A 23,078-nucleotide genomic window follows, 5' to 3' on the forward strand; every position below is an offset into this window, starting at 1 on the left:
GGCCTTAGGTCAAGACCCTGAAGAAACTCAAGTTCAGGGTGATGGGCACTAAGGAGGGCTTTGGTGGGATGAGCACTGAGTGTTATATATGTTGGCAAATTGAATTTAAATTAAAAAAAGAAAGAAAGAAGAAAGAGAAAGAAAGAAAGAAAGAAAGAAAGAAAGAAAGAAAGAAAGAAAGAAAGAAAGAAGAAAGAAAGAAAGAAAGAAAGAAAGAAAGAAAGAAAGAAAGAAAGAAAGAAAGAAAGAAAAAAGAAACTCTTTAAGTTTAGACCCAGGTCAGAAATCCAGCTGCATTCTACAGCTTCCTTTACCATTTCCCTATGTCTCCCTTAATCAGATACATACTTGCTTTCTGTCATGTTCTTCAAACCCCATAAATGGTTGGATTTAGACATGTTCTCACCTATAAATATTTCCATGTTTCTTAACTATGGCAGGTTTTAAATCCAAGAATGGCTTTCAACCCTCAAATCTCCCTCCCTCATATCTGGCCTTGTTTCTGTGACCTGAGCCGCTACAAAAGATAGGCAGCAGCTCTTCATATGCCCAATTTAGAAAGAAAGTATTCCATGTTGTATTATAATCACTTTGAATTTTTTTTCATTCAGTAACATTTTATCAAGGACCCTTGGGCATGACTGATGCTGTGCTAAAAGGTGTTATAATGTATGATCTGTGCCCGGAAAGCTTATGGCACAGGACAATCATGTCTTTAATTTAATTTGGAAGTACTTTCCCAGAAGCCATCACATAGAATGATATTATCCCTTAGTCATTGGGATCCCAGCTAGACACTCACTCATGGAGAAGAGGCCGCACGACAGTACTGCCCTCCGTGTGGGCCAGGTGCATCAGGGTGTAGAGATATGGCAACAGGGTGTATCTGGTCTGCAGCACACTTCTGGAGATATCCTCAAAGGTTGCATTCCAAGACACAGGGTCTTGCCTCTAAAGGAGAAAAAAGAAATGCTCAGAGCTTACCTTGGGACCTGGAAACTTAAGGATGTCACCAAATGCTTATTACAAATGAAGATCATATTTGATCAATTTGATTATAGACGAGCCTGAGAAAATTCTTAATATATTGAAAGAAGTCCCTCAAGCTTTCCCAAGACAGTTGATGAAATTTCTCCATAAGACATTCTTTTTGGGATATATTTGGTAGAACACAGCCTAAACGAACAAAAGAATCTAAAAAGCCCTAAGGAATCTGGTTCACTGAAGCATGAGGACCTTTCCATGGACCTGTTAGCCATTTGTATGTCTTCCTGGACAAATGTCTATGTGGTTAGTCTACCCATTTTTAAATCAGATTGTTTATGTGTTTTAAATCAGATTGTTCGTGCTCTTGATTTGAATGAGTGCCTTAACGTATTTTGGATATTAACTCCTTATCAGATATATAGTTTGCAAATAATATCTTCCATTCCATATGTTGCCTTTTAATTTTGTTGTTTCTTTTGCTGTGCAGAAGCTTTTGAGTTTGATGTAGACTTATTATTTTTTTAAAGATTTTATTTATTTATTAATGAGAGACACAAAGAGAGAGAGGCAGAGACACCGGCAGAGGGAGAAGCAGGCTCCATGCAGGGAGCCCGACGTGGGACTTGATCTCGGGTCTCCAGGATCACGCCCAGGGCCGAAGGCAGGCGCTAAACCGCTGAGCCACCCAGGGATCCCTAGACTTATTACTTTTACTTTTGTTGTTTATGCTTTTGGTGTCATATCCCAAAAAATCATTGCCAAGAACATCATCAAGGAGCTTTTCTCCTGTTTCCTTCCTGAACTTACACAGTTTAAAGTCCTATGTTTAAATTACTAATCATTTTGAGTTAATTTTTGTGAGTTATAAGATAGGGCTCCAATTTCATTCTTTTGCATGTGATTTTCCAGTTTCCCAACAGCATTTTTTGAAGAGACTGTCTTCTCTCCATTGAATATTCTTGCAAAGGTTTACTTCTGTGCTTTTGATTCTGTTCCATTGATCTATTTTTAGGTCAATAACAAACTATTTTGATTACTATAACTTTATTTTTTTATTACTATAACTTTGTAATATAATTTGAAACCAGGAAGCATGATGCCTCCAGCTTTGTTCTTCTTTCTCAGGATTGCCTTACCTCTTTGGGGTGTTTTGTAGTTCCATATGAATGTTAGGATTGTTTTTTCTATTTCTGTGAAAAATGCTACTGGAATTTTGATAATGATTGCACTGAATCTATAAATGGTTTGGGGGTAGTATAGACATTGTAACAATGTTAATTCTAATCCATGAACATAGAATATCTTTCCATTTGTTTGTGTATTCTTCAATTTCTTTCATATATGTCCAATGGTTTTCATTGTATAGGTCTTTCACCTCCTTGGTTAAATTCATTACTAAGTATTTTATTGATTTTTGATGCTATTGTGAGTGGCATTGCTTTATTTCTTTTTCAGATATTTTGCTGTCAGTGTATAGAAATGTAACTTATTTCCATAGGTTGATTTTTGTATTCCACAACTTTACTGAACTGATTAATTCTAAAGGTTTTTTAAATGATAGCTTTAGGATTTTCTATATAAAAGATCATATGAACTATAAACAGAGACAATTTTACTTCCTTTCTGGTTTAAATGCCTTTCATTTCTTTTTCTTGCCTGACTACTCTGGCTAGGACTTCCGGTACTATGTTAAATAAGAGTAGTGAGAATGGACACTTGTCTTATTTCTGATCTTAGAAAAAATGCTTTCAATCTTCCACTTTTGCATGATATTAGCTGTAGGCTTGTCTCATATGGTCTTTATAATGATGAGGCACATTCCTTCTATGCCCAATTTGTTTAGAGTTTTCATCATGGAAGGATGCTATATTATGTCAATTTTTTTCTACATATATCGAGATGATCCAATGATCTTTATCTTTCATTTTATTAATGTACTATATCACATTTATTTATTTGTGCATGTTGAATCATCCACACATACCAAGTTAAATCCCACTTGAGGGTGCCTGGATGGCTAAGTTGGTTAAGCGTCTGCCTTCAGCTCAAGTCATGATGCCATGGTCTTGGGATCGAGCCCTGCATCAGGCTCCTCTCTTAGCAGAGAGTCTGTTTCTCTCTCTCCCTCTGCCCTACCCCTGGCTCCTGCTGTCTCTGTCTGTCTCTGTCTCTGTCTCTCTCTCTCTCCCTGTCAAATAAATAAATAAATAAATAAATAAATAAAATCTTTTAAAAAAATCCCTCTTGATCATGGTGTATGATTTTTCCAATGTGTTGAATTCAGTGTACTAATATTTTGTTGCAAATTTTTGGATCTGTATTCCTAAGGGATATTGACCTCTAGTCTTCTAGTAGGGCTCTTATTTGGCTTTAATATCAGGGTAATGATGAACTTGTTTGGGAGTGCTCCCTCCTCTTAATTTTCTGAAGTGTTCAAGGAAGTCTTGGTGTTGATTCTTCTTTAAATTTTTGATACACTTCACCAGGGAAAACATCTGGTTCTGGACTTTTCTTTGTTAGGGGATTTTTGATTACTAGTTCAATCTCCTTTTTCAGTATTTATCTGTTACGCTCTTCTATTTCTTCATGATTCAGTCTTGGTGGACTGTATGTTCCTAGGAATTTATTCATTTCTTCTAGGTTGTCCAATTTGTTAGTATATAATTGCTGTCTCTTGTGATCTTTTGCATTTCTGTGGTATCAATTCTAATGTCTCCTTTTTCATTTATATTTTTTATTTATTTAAGTCTTCTCTCTTTTTTTCCTTAACAAATCTAACTAAAGGTTTGTTAATTTAGTTTATCTGTTCAAAGAACCAGCTCTTAGTTTTGTTGATTTTTTCTGTTGTTTTTCTGGTCTCCATTTCACTTATTTCTCCTCTGATCTTTATTATTTCTTTTTTTACCATGGGCTTACTTTGTTCTTCTTTTGCTAGTTCCTTAAGATATAAAATCGGGTTTTTATTTGAGATATTTCTCTTTTCCTTAATGTAGGTGTTTATCACTATAAACTTCCCCTTAGAAATGCTTTCGCTGTATCCCGTAAGTTTTGGTATATTGTGTTTCCATTTTTATCTGTTTCAAGATATTTTCTTAATTGTCCTTTTGATTTCATCTTTGACCCATTGGTTGTTTAATTTCCACATATTTGTGAGTTTTCCAGTTTTTCTCCTGTTATTGGTTTCCAGTTTCCAAAGAAGACGTGCAAATGGCCAACAACTACATGAAAAGATGCTCAATAACGCTCATCATCAGGGAAATACACATCAAAACCACAGTGAGACATCACCTCACATCTATCACATCTATTACCTCTCATTCCTCTAGAGAGCAGAATGGTGGATATCAGGGGCTGGGGGATAGGAGAAATGGGGAACTATCAGTCAAAGGGTACAAACTTCCAGTTACACGATGAATTTGTTCTGGTAATCGAATGCACAATAAAATGTTGACTATAGTTTATAATATTCTATTATATACTTGGAAGTTGCTAAAAGAATAAATACTAAATGTTCTCACCACAAAAAAGAAATGGCAATTGTGTGAGGTGATGGAAGTGTTAACTAATCCTGCTATGGTAATCATTTCACAATACATAAGTGTATCAAATAAGAAAAAAAAAAAACAAGAAACATAAGGGTTTGATGGTTTTGAGGATGTCACAGAGAATATTAATTAATTGTAGCTCAAATTTGGAGGTTGTATTCCTAGTGACACAAGACTTTTGAGCTATAAGTTAACATCCTACCCTGGTCCCAATGGTGTTGTGGTTCCTCGAAAAGGGGTAAAAGGCCCCCAGCTGCATCCAACGAACACACATCTCATATTCAGCATCTTGAAAGAACCCACAAATATCTGCTCCTGTCTGAAACAAGGTAGAATAAAACAAGCTTGTTGGTGATTTCTGAAAGATGTGACTATCTTCTTGGGGATTAGAAGTGACCCAAAAGACACTTACATAAGATATACCAAAGAGGCTGAACTCCATCATGCCTGCAACAAGAACACAGCTATGTGAGAGATGGGACTCATGATCTGTTTCCTCCTCCTTCCTCAAGAATCCTTTATCAAGGGGGCCTAGCGCCCTTCTCACCAGCAGAAGACCCTAAGGATAAGCCCACATACCAATGATAGACTTCTTCAGCTGGTCCCAGGCGGCCGTGTTGTCACCCAGCCAGTGGCCTCCCCAGCGGCCAGAAGAGGGGAATGTGGAGCGGGTGATGACAATCCCTCTCTGTCCCGTCACCTCCTGCACAGCTCTAGTTGGAGGGGGAAAGGAGGTGATTGGGGAGCAGATTAGGAAAGAAAAGGGCACAGAGCTTCTCCATCCAGAGTTTCAGAGCCCAAGGCATAGCAACAAAATGTCTCCTGCATTGCTGGAGGAAATATGGAAATCTGAGCCATAATGAAGTCCCCACTGATTGACCCTGGATGATAGAAATGATGGTACCAATTGTGCTTTTAAATAGTGTTTTGCGACAAACTTTGTAATAAACTTACTGAATCACCTAAAAATAATGAGTAACCACAAAGTCTTACCACTTATTCACTAAGTACTAAGTTTTTATATTTTTATATTTACGGAGGAAGAAAATAAATTCCTTTGTAAGGCTTTCCTTAGGATAATTCTTATTATTCATTGACTGAGCTCACAAAATGGGACAGCACTAATTCAGCAGAACTAAAACAAAAAAACCCAACAGAGATGAGTCACTTTCAAAATAAAATAAAAGGAGAGCTAGTCCTCCGTGTTCCCTTCACCTCTTATATTTAATTACAGCATCAGCTGCACTGTGTGATCATTGCTTGTGTCTCCATGTGTGTCTCCTCTACAAGGACTATCTGTCTCTTGCTGTTAGGACCATGTCTTACTTAAACCTGTCCTTCTAACCATGATCATGGAGCCTGGCTCCATGCTTGTGTTCGCTTAATATGTAAGAATTGTACGGCTCAGGTCATGATCTCAGGGTCATGAGATCAAGCCCCTCATTGGACTCCACACTCAGCAGAGAGTCTGTTTGAGATTCTCCCCCTCTCCCTCCTCCTCTGCTCCTGCCCCTGCTCATGCTGTCTCTAAATAAGTAAATAAGTAAATAAAATCTTTAAAAAAAAATAAGCATTGTGACACATTTGTAATTAATATGTTCTTAACCCTTGAGATGGGGCATGAAAGGAAATGCAGGGTAACTTCCTCAGTCATTGGCTGTCCCTGCAGGTCATGTGGACCAGAGAAGGGAGAGCATGACTCACTCGTAGGTGGGTCTGGTCTGGGCCCATCCATACAGGCTGTGAACATCATAGTGCCGCACCCGTGAGCCATCTGGCAGGACCTGCTCGCTCTCCATGCACAGGGTCTTGCTGCTCAGGCCTTTTTCCCTGGACTCCAAATCTGAGGAGAAAGATCTAGTGATATAAATGCCATGTCTGCTCCTGTTTACTCCTGACCCCTCTTTAAGGAATTGGACGCTAGATCTTAAGACCCGTGCATGGGTTCCTCTTCTCCTCAGGGGCATGGGAACATGCTTGGCTTGGGGCTGCAATGGAACCCACAGGTGCTTTCAACATAAGGTCCCCTACAGGGTTCTCCAGGAGAAAGCAGGGGCAGGGGGAGGAAAACACAGGTGTCAAATGCCTAACTACTTGAGACACCTGGGTGGCTCAGTGGTTGAGCATCTGCCTTTGGCTCAGGATGTGATTCTGGGATCTGGGATAGAGTTGCACATGGGGCTCCCCACAGGGAGCCTGCTTCTCCCTCTGCCTATGTCTCTGCCTCTCTCTCTGTATCTCATGAATGAATGAATAAATAAATCTTAAAAAAAAAAAAAAAAGAAACAACTAATTACTTGACAGGATGCAGTCTAAGCATTTTTCTTGTAAGTCATTTCATGTAATTCCTATAACTCTATAAAAGAGGACTATCTCCCTTCACAATTTTTTTTAAGATTTTATTTATTTATTCATGAGAGACACAGAGGCAGAGACAGGCAGAGGGAGAACCAGGCTCCATGCAGGGAGCCCCATGTGGGACTTGATACCTGGGACCCCGGGATCATGCCCCGAGCCAAAGCAGATGCTCAACCACTGAGCCACCCAGGTGCCCCTCCCTTCACAATTTAAAACACAGATTTGGAAATATCAAGTAACCTGTTAAAAGTCACACAATTCATAGTAAATATAATTTCTGGAACCAAGATATGAACACAAGTATAACACCAAAGTCCATCGACTTCATGATAAGGGGGAGCCACTACTTTCCACCCACTGGGGGCCTAACAAATTCCTGTGGAGGAATTCACAGAGGCCTGAAGAATTAAGAAACTTAGTTCTAGAATCCTTTGGAGACATAACTGATATTAAGTGGGGTTTTTTTTTTTTTGAGATTTTATTTATTTGAGTAGAGAGAAAGCATGAGAGAGAGCACGAGTGAGAGGGGGAGTGGCAGAGAGAGAGGGAAAAGCAGAGGGAGAGGGAGAAACAGAGGGAGAAGCAGAGTCCCCACTGAGCAGGGAGCCCCATGCAGGGCTCGATCCCAAGATCCTGAGATCATGATCTGAGCCGAAAGCAGATGCTTAACCAACTGAGCCCACCCATTTGTTTTCTGAACAAATTTGAGAAACTCACCCAACAGGGCCAGTAACTTATACACACTCAACTGAATAAAGTACTTGACGCATGTATGTCTTTGTTCCCCCTAAAAACCACAGTGCCAGTTAAGATATGCCCTGAGCAGTCAGGATAAACCCTGCTGCTGGGTTCTTGTTGAGGTCACTCCTCATAGCCATGGCTCTGCCAAAAAAGGAGACCGAGGGCTCTTACGTGGCATATAGGGGGGGTGGTTCATAGTGGCATCCCTGCAGCCTGGGGGAACTGCTCCATTCACAAAACTTGCTGGCTCATTCATATCCTAGAAATGTCAAACACAGATATAGCTTACTTTTTCAAATCATTACATCCTGCCAACTCAGAGACAAGGAAGCAGTGAATAAATCATTCACCCTCCAGCAATCCCGTAGATATCAGCCCAGGGAGACTCATCAGATCCAGCTAGAACTGACTAGAAAGATCAATGAAGCCCTCAAGAATGATTGGCTAGAGGATTTAAAAAAAAAAAAAAATCGGGATCCCTGGGTGGTGCAGCGGTTTAGCGCCTGCCTTTGGCCCAGGGCGCGATCCTGGAGACCCAGGATCGAATCCCATATCAGGCTCCCGGTGCGTGGAGCCTGCTTCTCTCTCTGCCTATGTCTCTGCCTCTCTGCCTCTCTCTCTCTCTCTCTCTGTGACTATCATAAATAAATTTAAAAATAAAAAATAAATCTCCCTCAAGGTATGAGGCAAGGCTCAAGTCCAAGAAATTCCTAGTAATCACCTCACATTTTACAGCAGGAACTTCGGGCAAGGTATATGATATGAGGAATATCAGAGATGCTCCACTTCTGATTGGAGGAACTGCAATTTGATGCGTCCAAAGTCTTTCTTGGATGATTATCATCCCTCTTGATTAAAGGTCATGATCCATAAGCTTAGCAACAAAGATAAAAACATGCCCACCCACATGTGCACAGATGCAAACTCACACACTTACAATCCACATGCCGTCAAACTTCAAGCTCCTCTCTGGATTCTGGGGGTTGGTGTATAGTTCTTGCAGCTCCCTCTTCCACCATGTGGTAGTGGAGTTACGGAAAAAGTCAGGAAAGGCCACATAAGCTCGGTACAGCTGTAAAAATGACATACAGTTTATGCGTCCTCCCCCAAATTATATCATAATTCATGCACACACCTGTACTGTGTGGCGATAGATAATCCAAACAGAGCCAAAATAACGTTCGCGGCTTATGTGAAATATAACGAGTGCACAGAAGAGACATTAGCATGCATTAGACACCTGCTTAGCATCTGGAAGGTATCTGGGGACTGTCCTTTTTGTGTCAACATGAGTGGTAGCAACCAACACCCTGCACTCACTGTCTCACTTGATGCTTAACTTTCAAGCTCTGGCTGACAATTTCTTAAGCTTGACTCAGAGTCAAAGTAGGAGCCAGGGAGGGACTGCAGCTTGAAAGACATCAGATGCACTGTCAGCAGGCTGGAAGGCAACAAGCAGGCTCTCTGGTCTCATTCCCCCTGGGGAAGGGAGGACAGGGGTGAGATGTCTAACCAGCACCGTTGTGTTTTCCATAGTTAAGGAAATCACTTGAAAACTGCACTTGTGTGTCAGGTCACTTGGGAGGAGCTAAAGAGGAAGCTTTAAACACTGCCCCCTTCTCTTTATCTCCTTCAAGTAATAAAAGCTCTATCTGTATTTTAATCTGGAGAGTGGATCCAAAGCTGAACTAAATCATAAGGATTTTGAAAATAAGGACCTTGTTTTTATACTCTGCTGGTGGATCCTTGGACTTCCCCACAGTGCTTAGCTTCAAACCCCATATGAAATAAATGCTCGGTGCATAATTGTGAATTCACACCTCTGAGCAGCAGCAGCAGATATTCATAAATTTCTATACAGCCCGTGTTGCTTGTGTTGGAACTTTATGGACCTTTGTATGTTCCAGTAAGTGGGTTCCTCTGTGCTCCTCACTGTGATTTAAGAGTTAAAGAGCTAAGTAACACTGCTGGTTGGGGAGGACAGGCTCCTGAGGAGTAAGGACAACAGAAGGAGGACTTGGTTTAGGAAATCTCCCATTTTTATACACAAGAGACAAAAGGCAAGTAAGAACCCATAGGTCTAGATAGAAGGCCAAAAAAGGAACACAAAGAAGAAAAGAGAAATGCAACTGGATGCAGAGATCCAGCTTGCAGAGAAGGGAAGGAGAGTGAACCACATCCCTGAGAGTCTCTTGAAAGGGAGGCATCCCGAGATGCCTTTTTGCTAGAGAACAGAGGTAGAGACATGGAACCCCAAGAATAGAATCTTTCACTAGAAAGACAGCTCTAGCTGCAGCAGGGTTAGAAACATGGTATAGAGGAGGGAGATGGAGGATTAGGGTAAACAGAGTCGAATCCAGCCATGCCTGAGTCACCACTGAATCCCATATAGGGGACAAATGAGACTCCTGACCAACTCTAATTCATTAGCCTCACTGAAAGGCACTCTGATGGCTCTTACCCATGAAATGCACACTTTGCCATTCTCCAAGGTGCTGGCTCTGCCTCACTCCTGTCTGTATTCAGCTCTTGCCTTGTTACTTTTGCCCCCACTTTCCTGGGTCTCAACTAGTGATGCTCCTACTTGCATGTCCAGCCATAGGATCGCTTATCACAACCCACTGTGCACATGCTACCAAAATGCAATTCTTAGGCCCAACCCTAGGCCTACTGAATTCAATCTGGGCTTCAGCCTCAGCAATCTGCTTTCCACAGGCTGCCTGCTATTTGCTTGTTTGCTATTTCATACTACCCTCGGCCAGGCCAGACCTGGATATCATCACCTCCATCCCCATCGACCATATGGAAAACAATATAGGCATTCCTCAAAAAATTAAAAGTGGAATTACCATGTGATCTAGCAATCCCACTTCTGGATATATATCCTGAATAACATGAAATAAATATCTTTTTTTTTTTCATGCAATAGATATCTTAAAGAGACACACGTACTCCCACGTTCATTGCAGCATTATTACCAGAGCCAAGATGTGGAAATAGCCTAAGCATCCATCAGTGGATGAAAGGGCAAAGAAGAAATGGCATACATACATACAATAAAATATTATTCAGCCACGAGAAAGAAGGAAATCCTGCCATTTGCAACAACATACATGAACTTGGAGAATATTATGCTAAATAAAAAGAACTATACAGAAGAAAGTAGATACTATATGATCTCACTTATATTTGGAATCTTAAAAAAAAAAGGTTGAGTTCATAGAAACAGCAGCATGGTGGTTACTAGGAGGTAGGGGGTGGGGGAAATGAGGAGATGCTGATCAAAGGATATAAGCTTTTATTTTTAAGATGCATAAGTCCTGGAGATCTAATGTACAGCCCGGTGACTACAGTTAAAAATACTGTATTGTACATATAAAAGTTGCTATGACTGTAGATCTTAAGCATTCTTACGACACACAGACAAATGGCAAATATATGAGGTGATAGATGTGTTAATTAACCTGATTATGGTAATCATTTCATGATATATATATGTAATTAATCACCACACTGTACACCTTAAATATATACAATTTGATTTGTCAGTTATATTTCAATTGTGCTATGGGAAAAATACCCCCCCCCAAAAAAAAGAATGAATGAACGAACAAACGAATGAATGAATGAATGTCAAGGAGACCCTGAACTTCTCTGGCCTGGAAGACTCCTGTGTTCATGTGGCTTACCTGGACCAGCCAACTTCAAGTAGTTTCCCATGAGAAGCAAAAGAGGAAGCTAGGGCCTCCCCCTTGAACCCTTATCTAAGATGCGATGCATTACAAATAAGAACTTGTTCTCCACAGAGAGCAGTTTTAACATAAAGCTGGAAACTGGGAGGTAAGAGCAAAGTCGAGAAACCCAAGGAAGGATGGGGAATTTATTTTTATTTTATTTTATTTTTTAAAATTTCTTTATTTGAGAGAGAGAGAAAGAGAGAACACAAGCAGGAGGGGCAGAAGGAGAGGGAGAGAGAATCTCAAGTAGACTCCATGCTGAGCACAGAGCCCAGTGCAGGGCTTGACCTCACACCACTGAGATCACAACCTGAGCCAAAATCAAAGAGTTGAGTGCTACTGACTGCGCCACCCAGGTGCCCCAGGTTGGGGGATTTGTAAGAGTGAAGATGGAGAAGCCCATCCATGGAAAACAGATGTACAGAGAAAAAGATCCCACACTACAGACAGGGTGTGGAGACTGTGTTTAAAATTGGGATACTCAGGAACAACAGAAACAACAATAAACCCATGAATTCTGGGCAAATAGGATTTCTCGAAGGTCGAAATTTCATGGGCCTTGGGAATCTGACAGTTTTTGACTTGAAATCATCACTGGGCCACCCAAACCCATAGAGCAGTAATTTAAGCTCTCTGAATCCTGGTTATGCTGAGGATAATAATCCCTGCCTCCCAGTCGGGAGTAAAATGTTATATGTAAAGTGATGGCACACAGATGAACACACAGGACACAAGCCCTCAGTGCATTCCTCACCAGGCCCACACCCATGGCTGAGGGATGTCCACTGTCCCAAGTACAGTCACCCTCACTTCACCCACATCCTCGAAGGTCCCTTTACCTCCACTTGACTATCCCAGTCTAGGGACGCGTTTATGACGACATCAGGGAAATCAGGCCACACCTGTGGAGAGAAAATTGTTCAAAAGCAATGCCCTAGATAATTTACCTTACAAACTTCCTAAGAAACTATAACCCATGGTTGTGGGTGGTAATAGTTGGTTTTGGTCTAGGGAAGTGGATCCCACAAGGCACACACATCTACACATTCCCTAGACATTCCTTAAGCGTGTTGACAAATTTTGATGGACAGAACGAGAACTTCTGATCTCAGAACCCAAATGGAAAAGGTCCCAAAACAACATGCACACTAACCACACACACACCCCCGCCCCCAGGCTGGAGTTTAGGGGCTCATCACTCACACCGTACCTTCCCCCAGACAATGCCTCCACCATTTGGAGCTTTGATGAAGACATCATCCTCCACACCCCGAGTGAATGCAGGATAGGGCTGCGTCTCATTACCAGAAATGGCTGGGTCCTGAAACCAAAGCACAGATCTGGGGAGAAGTCCAAAACCAGAGAACAGCTCAGGACAGAAAAAAAAAGAGAATTCCCAAAAAGAAGGCACCAGCTTCCTCGCAAACCACAGTGCTTGTGTGAATCCTGGGAAATACATCTTTCTTACTGAACCTCAACTTCTCCACTCGTAACACAGAAGGAAATACAATAGAAAGCTTTCTATTTTTTTTTAATTTAAATTCAATTTGCCAGCATATAGCATAACACCCGGTGCTCATCCCATCAAGTGCCCTCCTCAGTTCCAGTCACCCAGCTATTCCATCCCCTCGCTCACCTCCCCTTCAGCAACCCTTTGTTAGGAGTCTCTCATAGTTTGTCTCCCTCTCTAATTTTTCCCACTCAGTTCCCCTCCTTTCCCTTATAGTCCCTTTCACCATCTCCTATATATTGGCAAATTGAATTTAAATAAAATAATAATAATAAACCCTAAAAACCCATCATTCAGTTCTGGAAAAATGCTATTTAGTGATTTACTTGATGAATTTTTCCCCTCTATTTTCTCTCTTTGCTCATTCTAAAATATCTATTATTTGGATATTGGGCCTCCTACTTTCGTTTCTTTCCAATTTTCTTTATCTTTTTGCTTTACTTTTTGAGAGAATGCTTCTATTTTATCTTCTTTTCATTGAGTTTTCCATCTGTTCTGTTCTATTATTTTCTAATTCATGAAAGTAATACCTTATCTTTTTGAGGATACTCTAATAGTTTCTTGAAATGTTCTCCCTAGATAAATTCTACTTCCCCTAACCTGCTTTTTAAGTTTGTTGATGTTCCATAATTTATAATGTTTTGGTCCTCAAATGCCTTCGCCATCTTCTCGTAAGTATGAAAAAACACTATAAATGACTGAAATTTCAGTATGTGTGTGAGGCTTGTCAAATGCGGTTTTTATTCTAGTGTGGATAGCCACACCATTTTCTTGGGAATCTTTGATGCTAATACCTTAGGTCTTTTCTCTCACTGGTCTCATTCTTCAAAGATTACTTCCTATATCTTGCCTACTTCCAGTGTCTTCTGGGAGAAGTTAAAGGCAGAAGAGGAGTAACTGAAAGTTCTCAGTGATTTTCAGATCAGCATTGCCACACACAGCTGTGCTTAGGTGTTCCCCAGTCCAGAGATACTCTGATTCTCTGCAAGAATGAAACTTCAATCTTTCGGGGGGCAAGAAAGTATAACTGTCCTCTCTTTTCAGCCCCACCTCATCCTTCCTTTCACTTTTCATTAATATCTGAGCCTTAGAGGGGATGTGCAACATAAAGTGGGATGCTTTCCAGCCTTCCTCGGTGCTACTTTAAAATTGACTTTTCTCAGGTCTGTTAACTCATTCAACATTCATCAGACATTCAGCTTCTAAATTTGGTTGCCATTTTTGTCACTTCCATTTTTTTTTCCCCTTGTGGGTTAATGTCTTTAAATAAAGGTCCATTTACTGTTAAAAAAGAAGAAGAAAAAGAAAAAAAAGGAAGAAAAAAAAGAAAGCTTTCTCCACCAAAGCCCATTCAGTCTCCCCAACAACTGTCACCCATTCGCAGAGGGACTAACCAGAATGAGGATGACCCGCATTCCGTTGGCCTTCATGCGAGTAATCAGAGCTGGAAATCCTGCGAACTTGGGGCTGAGGGTGAAGTCCAGCTGCCGCTCCATGTAGTCGATGTCGGAGTACTGCACATCCTGGGGGAGCACACGGGGGCAGTGAGTGGCTCCTGCTTGTAAAAGGCCAGGTTCCAGGTGAGAACAAACCTCAACTAACCAATGGTGAATTTCAGATGGCTTCCTTTTGACTTTTTCTAATCCCAGGTATCAGGTATTAGATCCTGGGAAATTTTCAAATTTTCAAACATAAAATAGAACCAAAAAAACGCTAAATTAGCAAAAATAGGATGATGCCTATGTGGCAAGGTATTGCAAGGATAAATGAAGAGAGCAGATGAGAAAGTGCCTTGTGAGTGGCCAGTGTGAGTGATTGTGGTTACCTACCCCCCAAGAGGCTGCTCCTAGGATCAATGGTTCACTTTCAGAGAAAAGAACATAATATAAACTCCCCAGCACTGATACAATTGGATGGATGGTAAATCTACCTTTTTAAAAAAAAAAGGCTCCTGTAGTTGCTTTAGAATATCCAATCCTGGGGGTTATCAGACACAGCTTTCTTACTAAAAATGAAATATGGCATACTATGCTTACAATGGATAGCAATAATTGTAAGAAATAGAAAAATAAATAGAATAAAATTAAATATGTAAGAAGTTTATGGGATCAGTTCTCTGATTCTTGGACCCCTCTAGCCCTCAAGTGAAGAACAGAACTTGTTTCTGTATGTATTTTATCAGGAAATAGGTACCCCAAGATCCCTCTCTTCAACTTTAGCTCAAAGTCGAGGGAACACTGTCGTACCAGCAAAGCATTGGAACTGAGGTTATATCTGCACCTACTGTGATCTGACTGAATTGGGGTCATTTTCTTTTTAATTAAGCAAAACTACCGCCTGGGCAACCTTTTGTCCTTAAGATACCAAAGATGCTTTTGACCAAGTCTTTTAAAGTTGTGTAGTTGTAGGAACACCCTCCTCCACCCAAGTCAAGCTAATCCAGACACAGAAACCACTAGTGTTGGCCACGAGGTCCCAGAGCCAAACCACCACATACGGAAAACGTACATAAGGGATCTGGGCAGCCACCATCTCATCATACAGGCTGGCAATCTCAGAGTCGTTCTGGTAGCCATAGCGACACAGCTGAAACCCCAAGGACCAGTAAGGAACCATCACTGGCCGACCGATCATCTACAAAAATAGACAGAAAATTTAATTCTTAAAAAGGAGAATCTGGATTGAAATTGTCAACAAATTAAGAATATTTTTTCCCGTGGCCCAAGTTAGATAATCAACAAATTCAAAAATGGAGAGAAACAGAGAGGATACAGAGCCCCTGGGATATCTTGGAGAAATCTTTCTGCTAGATCTGACCTTCTTCCCCAAGAATTTTGGAAAATCTGATTTTATCCTGATTCTTAGAGACAGTCTAGCTTACTGGTTCAGAACTCAGAATCTAGAGGCAAAAATGCCTGGCTTACCATCCAGGCTCCAATCCCTGCTGGCTAAGCAGCCCTGTGCAAAAGTTAAAAACCTCTTGTTCATCAGTTCCTTCACTTGTAAACTGGGGATAATAATAGTGTTTGCTTCATAGTGTTTTTGTGAGGACTGAATGAGTTAATATACATAAAACAATCAGTGACACACAGTAAATTGTATATGTGCTTGTTGCTGCTGCCAAAGTGACTGCCATGACCACTGTGACCACCATTACTAACAGTACCATCACCATTATCACATGACCACCACCTCCACCACCACTTCCATCACCACTATCACCTCCACCATTACTATAATCCCATCACCACTACCACCTCCACCACCACCATTGCCACTGCCAACACCACCACCGGCACCACTACTGCTCTGCAATCTTTGAGAGGCTGCAAACTTAATGGTTATTGGGATATATATTTTGTTCATCATTTTATAGTCTATCTTCCAAAAGTGTCAACAATTCCAGGTATCAACTGAGAGTTACACTAATAAATGTGGATTTGGAAACTCGGAATGCACTGGATGAATACTTGATAATCAGTTTAATTCCCTCCTACCTCAGTATACTGCTGAGTGACAAGCTCTGGAGTTGGCCCCAAGAACACATAAAAGTCCAGAATTCCTCCTATGGTGCGGTATGTCAAGGCAGGCAGGGGCTGGAATGTCACATCTGAAAATATAGGAAAATATCAATCAAGCTGGAAACATTCAAGGTGAGGAATAATCCCTGAAATTCTTCCCTTTGCCTTCTCCTTATGCCTCTGTATTATACAGTATTAAGAGAAAGAATTTTTACCATACCTACATAGAATTGAAGAAGTTGAGTGAAAGTCTACAGGGTGCTAACCCCTGGATTTGTTTGCCATTGGGCTTATTATTATTTTATAATATGTTTTGTCATTCTGTTCTTTTAAAATTATTATAACTTTTATCTTAGAATACTCTTTTATACTTAGAATCTAGAATACCTAGAATAGAAAAATTATAACTTTTATCTTAGAATACTTAGAATATCTTAGAATATCTTAGAATTCTTAGAATATCTTAGAAATCTTAGAATAATAAGCCATTGGGCTTATTATTATTTTATAATATGTTTTGTCATTCTGTTCTTTTAAAATTATTATAACTTTTATCTTAGAATACTGTAAGATTTATAAGAAGTTGCAAAAATAGTACTGGTGGTCCTCTGTATACTTCACTCAGCTTCCCTCAATGACATCTTATATAACCATTGTACATTGTCAAAACCAGGAAACTGACATTCATATAAAACTATTAAGTCGGGAATATACCTGACTCTGATTTGACCAGTTTTTACGTGCATGCTTTCCCCCACACCTCCTGATTTTCCACCCTCTTTCCAATAAACCATATAAATTTTTTTCACACTCTCATACCCCCAGAGTGAGCACTCTTATCCATAGCTTCACCACTAACTCAAATTAAAAAGATGGCTCCTACCGGCTGACCTCCAGGATATTTCAGACTCACTTGGTCTTTCTATCCCTTCTTACATTTTTGCCAAATAAGAGTTAACTCTCATTACCACATGCTACTGAACTGAAATAAATAGAAAGTCTACCCAGAAAATAAAAATTAAAACAAAAACACTGTCCCCAAGATGATAATTTTGACTCCAGGGGGAAGCAGTTTCAAATTCATTGTAACATTACTCACGAATGACTGGTTCACAAAAATAAGGGGAGATGTTGGCATCATCTTACCCATGGCATTGCTGTTGAGCAGTAACACCCCATGGGCACTACCATCCTCCTCCAGTGCCATGTAGTAGGGGTGGACACCATAGGAATTCTTCTTGTACTGGAAGAGTCATGGGGCAAAAGTGGTAAGAAGTTAAAACACATTGTGACTGAGAAAAAAACTCCACAAAAAATGACTGACAAGGTACATTTTGTCTTCTCTACAATGAACTTTAGGTATGTGAAAATCAAGGGAGCGTAAACACTGGCCCACTTGCCTAAGTGCCGAACGTGCCCATCTAAGGTGAGTCTGAGAAGATGACGCATGAAGTATACACAGCATGTAGAGAGAGGGAGACACAGATCCCAGATGCTCTGCCCTTACCCCCGGAGGTTGGTCCCTGGAGAACATCCCCCATGTGTGCCAGTTCAAGTCTCTCCGAAAGGCTGTGTGCTCAGTTTCCCCAAAGCCATAGAGGTACTGGGAGGGAAGGCGAGTGGAGATACGGATGAACATGTCATTGAAGGTAAAGCCAAGGAGCTGAGAGTCCCAACTGCAACACAAAAGAGAGTATTTGGAAAAGAAATGAGCTAACCTGTTGGCTTCAAGTACCTGACCTTTCAAGGACAACAGAACTCTCGATTCCCTCTTCCACCCAGAGCCTGTTAATCTTCCAAACAGACACAAAGTCTATTCAATTAAAATAATCTTAGGTGCACCTGCTACCAGCCCAGGAGCCAGCCTTCATTCTCCTGTTTTCCTCTCTCACTGCCTTTCTTCAGTTTTCTCTTCAGGATGCCAAATCCAATCACTTTTCACCGTCTTGGGTGCTACCACCCGACACTAGCCTGGCAGTCCACTCTTGCTCTCTACAGCCCATTTGCTACTTAACATCCAGAGCAATCCAACTACAATGTGCTCCAGTGGTGGATATTTCCCCCTTCAATATGGCAAGTGTGCTCCTGTTTCATGGCCTGTGCACTTCTTATTCCATCTGTCTAGAATGTTCTTCCCCTTCCTCCAGATCTCCACAGGGGTGTATCCTTCTCATCCAAGTCCTATTTCAAATGTCACCTTCTCTGAGACACCTACTCTGATCACAGTATCAAAAGCAGTAAACTCCCTATAACTCTGATTACCCTGTTCTTTTTCCTACATAGCAGTTGTCGCTACCTAAACTTTCTTATTTATATTTTAACTTGTCTTTGTTATCTAGCATTAATTTTTGTCATGAGAAGAGAGACTTTATCTTCTAGAACCACCTAATATAGAGAAAATATAACCTAACCACCCTGTAAACATTGGTTGAATGAATCCCTAGTACATGTAAATGCCTCAGTAATTATTGCCAGGGGGCTAAAGATTGAGAAATCTTTAGTCCAAAGGGAATAACATATTCATAAACCTGGAAATGGATAGTGTGATGCTTTGAGCCAGGATATCTCCAAGGACAATGGACTTGGCAGTGAATGTATAGGTAACTATCAATCCCAAGTCAGACCAGGAGCCACCTACATCACAGTGCCCGTACTCTTCCGGCGAATTTCTATTCCAAATGGATTCTTCTTAATGAGGACGTCATAGAGTTGACTCTCAGAGGTGCTGGATGGAACCCTGGGTATGTTGAGAGGTACTGGGACTTCATACCGATTATTATTGGGATCATAAATCTAGGGTGAGAGTGGGAAGAAAATTAGGAAAATATAGTACTCTCGAAACCTATATCCTTAGCAGAAACTTGGTATCTTTGACATGGAGTCTGAATTCTATTATTTCTCTCCTTTCATTAAACTCATGACACCAGGGATTTATTTACTATATCAAAGAACAATGTTAGAATTAACATTTTGATCTGAATCTGTCATATCTCATTTTTAAGGCCCCTATTACAGTAACACATTCCCTTCGACATTGGTGATATCTTGGAAAATCAGTCTAAAATCAGCTTGGTACATATATAGTATTTATTGCTTTGTGTGTGGATATATGTGATTATCTGAAAGCTTCTCTGAATTGAAAAAAAACCCATCAAAAAACATGAACTCTATTTTGATTAAAATTACCACAGATGTCCTTCCTAAAAATGGGATCTAAGTAGATTCACAAAATATGTACTCTACTATACTGTACTACAGACACTAGACACACTAAGCCAGACAAGACACAATTACTATTTTTAAGAAATTCACATGCTAACCGGACGTAAAAGAGGGATCCACAGCACCTGGGCTGATACGTGCTCCTGTAGAGCTACGTGAGAGTGTTGTGAGATTACAGAAAAGAAAATGCCCAACACAGTTTCTGGAAGACTGACATGATATCATGTGAAAATTACAGGCTGAGTGTTAAAACCTTTGCAGCTGTTAACCAAGCACAGCAAGGAGATAAAGTCATTCCTGGTAGTGAAACAAAGGCAAAGGCCGAAAGTATTAAAGCTGGGTCAGAGAAAAAATAAATAAATAAATAAATAAATAAATAAATAAATAAATAAATAAATAAAATAAAGCTGGGTCAGAAAGAGGCAAATGCTGGGGGGGAGAGCTACTGTGTGATCAGGAGGTAGGACAGGAAAGGGTTAAAGCAGGAAATGCAAGTAAATTCATTTGTTCAAAACTAGGTGCCTACCACAGGCCAGTCCTAAGGTGAGGACAGAAATATCAAAGAGCATCTTCCCTGCGCTAGAAGATGTAAAAGGACTCCTAGTCCAGGTTGATAGCAGGTCGTTAGGAAACTTTGGGCAGTGCTCGATGTCTTTCATTTACTCTCAGGAAACATCTGAGTGCTAACTATTTACCAGGCTCTGTGTCAGATTTCAGAAACACAAAGATGAATGGACAAATACCCATCTTTGAGAAACTTACAAGTAGTAGAGAAATAGACATAAGAACAGCCTGCCACTGATCCTTAGCTTAATTAAATCACAGGAAAAAAGCCAAGATCACTACATTCTCATGGCTATTTCTCAAATATCCCAAACTCAGCCTTCCAAACTGAATTCATCATCTTATTTTGCCCAAGCCCAAATCTTTCCAGTGTTCCCATTACAAGTAATGTCACCACCATCCATATATAGACATATGCCAGAAACATGGCAATCATTCTTGATCCCTCCCTCTCCTTCATTGCCTACTTGCAGTCATCACTGGATCCTGTGATCCAACAAGATGTCCACCATCGTTCTCCTTCCTTATCTTTGGTCTACACTCGGTCACTCACATGGACAACCTAACCAGTAGCCTCCTGGGTGGCCTCTCCTTTTTCACTCTTATCCTCCCAACCATTTTCCTCACAATAGACACAGTGATCTTTTCAGAATGCACATCAGAACAGGCAGCACTGGTCCATCAATGGTTTCTCAGTGTTCTCAGCAAAATAATCTAGTATATTGCAGCACGGGGAGCTCAGAGGAGCACACTTATTTTAGGGTTCTGTGACCTCGACTAGCAAAAAGTAATGGAACTGCCAAGTGCCCAGTCGGTACTTGATACATATGTGTGCTGCAAACATATACCTTAAACTGTAGCATGTCATTCTTATGGTAGGTCACACGCAGGCGGAGAGAGGTCACGGGCACTGAGGGCAGAGCAGAGGCATAGACAGAAGATTTTAAGGAGATGGTAGCAGTGGCTCCATGTGAGTCATACTGAATATCGCCGACAGAGTACAGATCATTGACAAAATAACAGAATGGGACTCCAGGAGAACTGGATGCCTGAAAAGGAAAGCAAAGGTTACCTCTACATGTGGTCCTAGAATTATCAAATATAAAGGGGCTAGAAAAGGCCATTTATAGGGAGTAAAGCCAGACCATCACTCATTTTCTTATATATTCTTTGATAGTGACATAAGTTTAAATTCCTGATCTCCTTACGAAGTATTTGTAAAAACAAAAACAAAAACAAAAACAAAAAAACAAAACAAAACAAAACAAAACAAAACAAAAAACCCCTCCCACTCCTGTCCCTACCTATTCTTTATATCCAGATACAAACTCAGGTTCCTTTGGAAGTCCTTGCTGTCTATGGGTTTTTAAGTAGTGACACAGATACTCGTGCTATACTCATGAAACTGCAGGTTGAGTGTCAAGGATTTATTTTTCTAAGATTTTATTTCTTCATGAGAGACGCGGATTGAGAGAGAGAGAGAGAGACAGACAGACACAGGCAGAGGGAGAAGCAGGCTCCATGCAGGGAGCCTGACATGGGACTCGATCCCAGGTCTCTAGGATCAGGCCTTGGGCTGAAGGCAGCACTAAACCACTGAGCCACCCGGGCTGCCCAAGGATTTCAATGCATTTTAGTGCAGTCAGCATGGTTACCTCCCAGGCACAGCCACGGGCAGTACAGTTTGCTGCAGAAGCACCGCTCTCATCAGGAAAACAGTCTATTTTCTCTTCATCCCTTATCTTCAGGTCCCACTCCACCACGTATGCTTCTCCGAGGATAAGATCAATTTCTGTGATAAGAGCAACCTGTGTAGGATGGGCAAGTGACAAGGAAATTTATCCTGAGGACAAAGGCCTTGTAAGATTTGAAACCTCTTTTAGGAGAGAAAATAGAAACCAGACTAGGCTCTCAACAATCCAAATGACACCACACTGGAGCTTCTAAGAAGGGAGCCACATGGAGGGAGGGGGAAGAGTGCAAATGTCCCAACTATCAGAATCTTGTACACCACGTTTGGAAGAGAATTAGGCCAAATAAAATCTTCCGTGATCACCCGTTTTCTTTCCTTCCCTGATACCCCTTCCTCTTCCTTATCTGGTCGAAAGGCCTTCTGTGTTTCCCCTTGTAGCATAACACACATGAGCTCACGGGGCCATCCAAAAATCGACCTTATGTTCTTGCCCTCCATTTTTAACCCCGGGTGTCCTGCCTTGGTCTGGAACAGTGGCAAGAAAACAGGAGTAACAATTGTGTGGCTTGAGCTCTCATCTCCATCTGCTAGGAAAATTTAGTCAAACCATTTCAGATCTTTGGGTCTCAGTTTCATCAACTGCAAAAGTGGGGAGTTGGCAAAATCATTACCTTTCCTTCCATTTCTAACGTCCCAACCTCTTTATTTCTCCATGACCAAAGCCTCAAAACCTGAAACCTTGCCTCTTTGAGTCCCACTAATTCAAATATTTAATATTTTCTGTGTATTTATATCTCTTCTTTAATTAGCAATTTCCGTAGTGAAGGTCCCCATTTGCCCAGAATTACAAAATCACACTCTAAGGATAATCACCCTTTTTCCAGGCTCTTCTCAGTCTAAATTCACAAATCCCACTCCCCAGAGCAATGCTTTGACAATGGCACAGCCTTGATTCAAGGATCTATAGGACACACTTTGAGAATCAGATCTTTCTCACTTTGGCAGCTAAGACCATCCAAAATCTGATGACAACTTATTTGTCCACACTGATCCCCGACCTCTTCTCATTATATAATCCTTGCAGACTAATGTAAGGCTGATCTCAATCCTTCGATTGGCTTATTTTGAAAGAGACCAATGCTCTTCCTAGGAAAATGGTGCCCTTTTGCGGAATACACTGCTAGTTACCTGCCTTATATA

The 23,078-nt window shown here is 40.8% G+C and overlaps 1 protein-coding gene across 3 annotated transcripts in view; it reads right to left on the minus strand.

Annotated features, from left to right (window-relative positions):
* The window catches only part of MGAM (maltase-glucoamylase), a 136,725-nt gene that overhangs the window by 12,011 nt on the left and 101,636 nt on the right, over positions 1-23,078 (minus strand). For all 3 annotated transcript variants that reach the window (XM_072762837.1, XM_025982204.2, XM_072762836.1), the window contains 17 exons: positions 21,841-21,993; positions 21,034-21,234; positions 19,038-19,192; positions 17,907-18,075; positions 17,546-17,642; positions 16,376-16,488; positions 15,387-15,512; positions 14,273-14,401; positions 12,579-12,689; positions 12,208-12,270; positions 8,569-8,703; positions 7,803-7,890; positions 6,237-6,375; positions 5,112-5,245; positions 4,945-4,979; positions 4,735-4,851; positions 803-951 (listed from right to left, as the gene is read on the minus strand). In XM_072762837.1, the coding sequence (XP_072618938.1) occupies positions 803-951; positions 4,735-4,851; positions 4,945-4,979; positions 5,112-5,245; positions 6,237-6,375; positions 7,803-7,890; positions 8,569-8,703; positions 12,208-12,270; positions 12,579-12,689; positions 14,273-14,401; positions 15,387-15,512; positions 16,376-16,488; positions 17,546-17,642; positions 17,907-18,075; positions 19,038-19,192; positions 21,034-21,234; positions 21,841-21,993 (2,114 nt within the window). The remainder of the gene's footprint in view (positions 1-802; positions 952-4,734; positions 4,852-4,944; positions 4,980-5,111; positions 5,246-6,236; positions 6,376-7,802; positions 7,891-8,568; positions 8,704-12,207; positions 12,271-12,578; positions 12,690-14,272; positions 14,402-15,386; positions 15,513-16,375; positions 16,489-17,545; positions 17,643-17,906; positions 18,076-19,037; positions 19,193-21,033; positions 21,235-21,840; positions 21,994-23,078) is intronic.

The sequence above is a fragment of the Vulpes vulpes genome, chromosome 7 (assembly GCF_048418805.1).
Source record: "Vulpes vulpes isolate BD-2025 chromosome 7, VulVul3, whole genome shotgun sequence".
Classification (NCBI taxonomy): Eukaryota; Metazoa; Chordata; class Mammalia; order Carnivora; family Canidae; genus Vulpes; species Vulpes vulpes.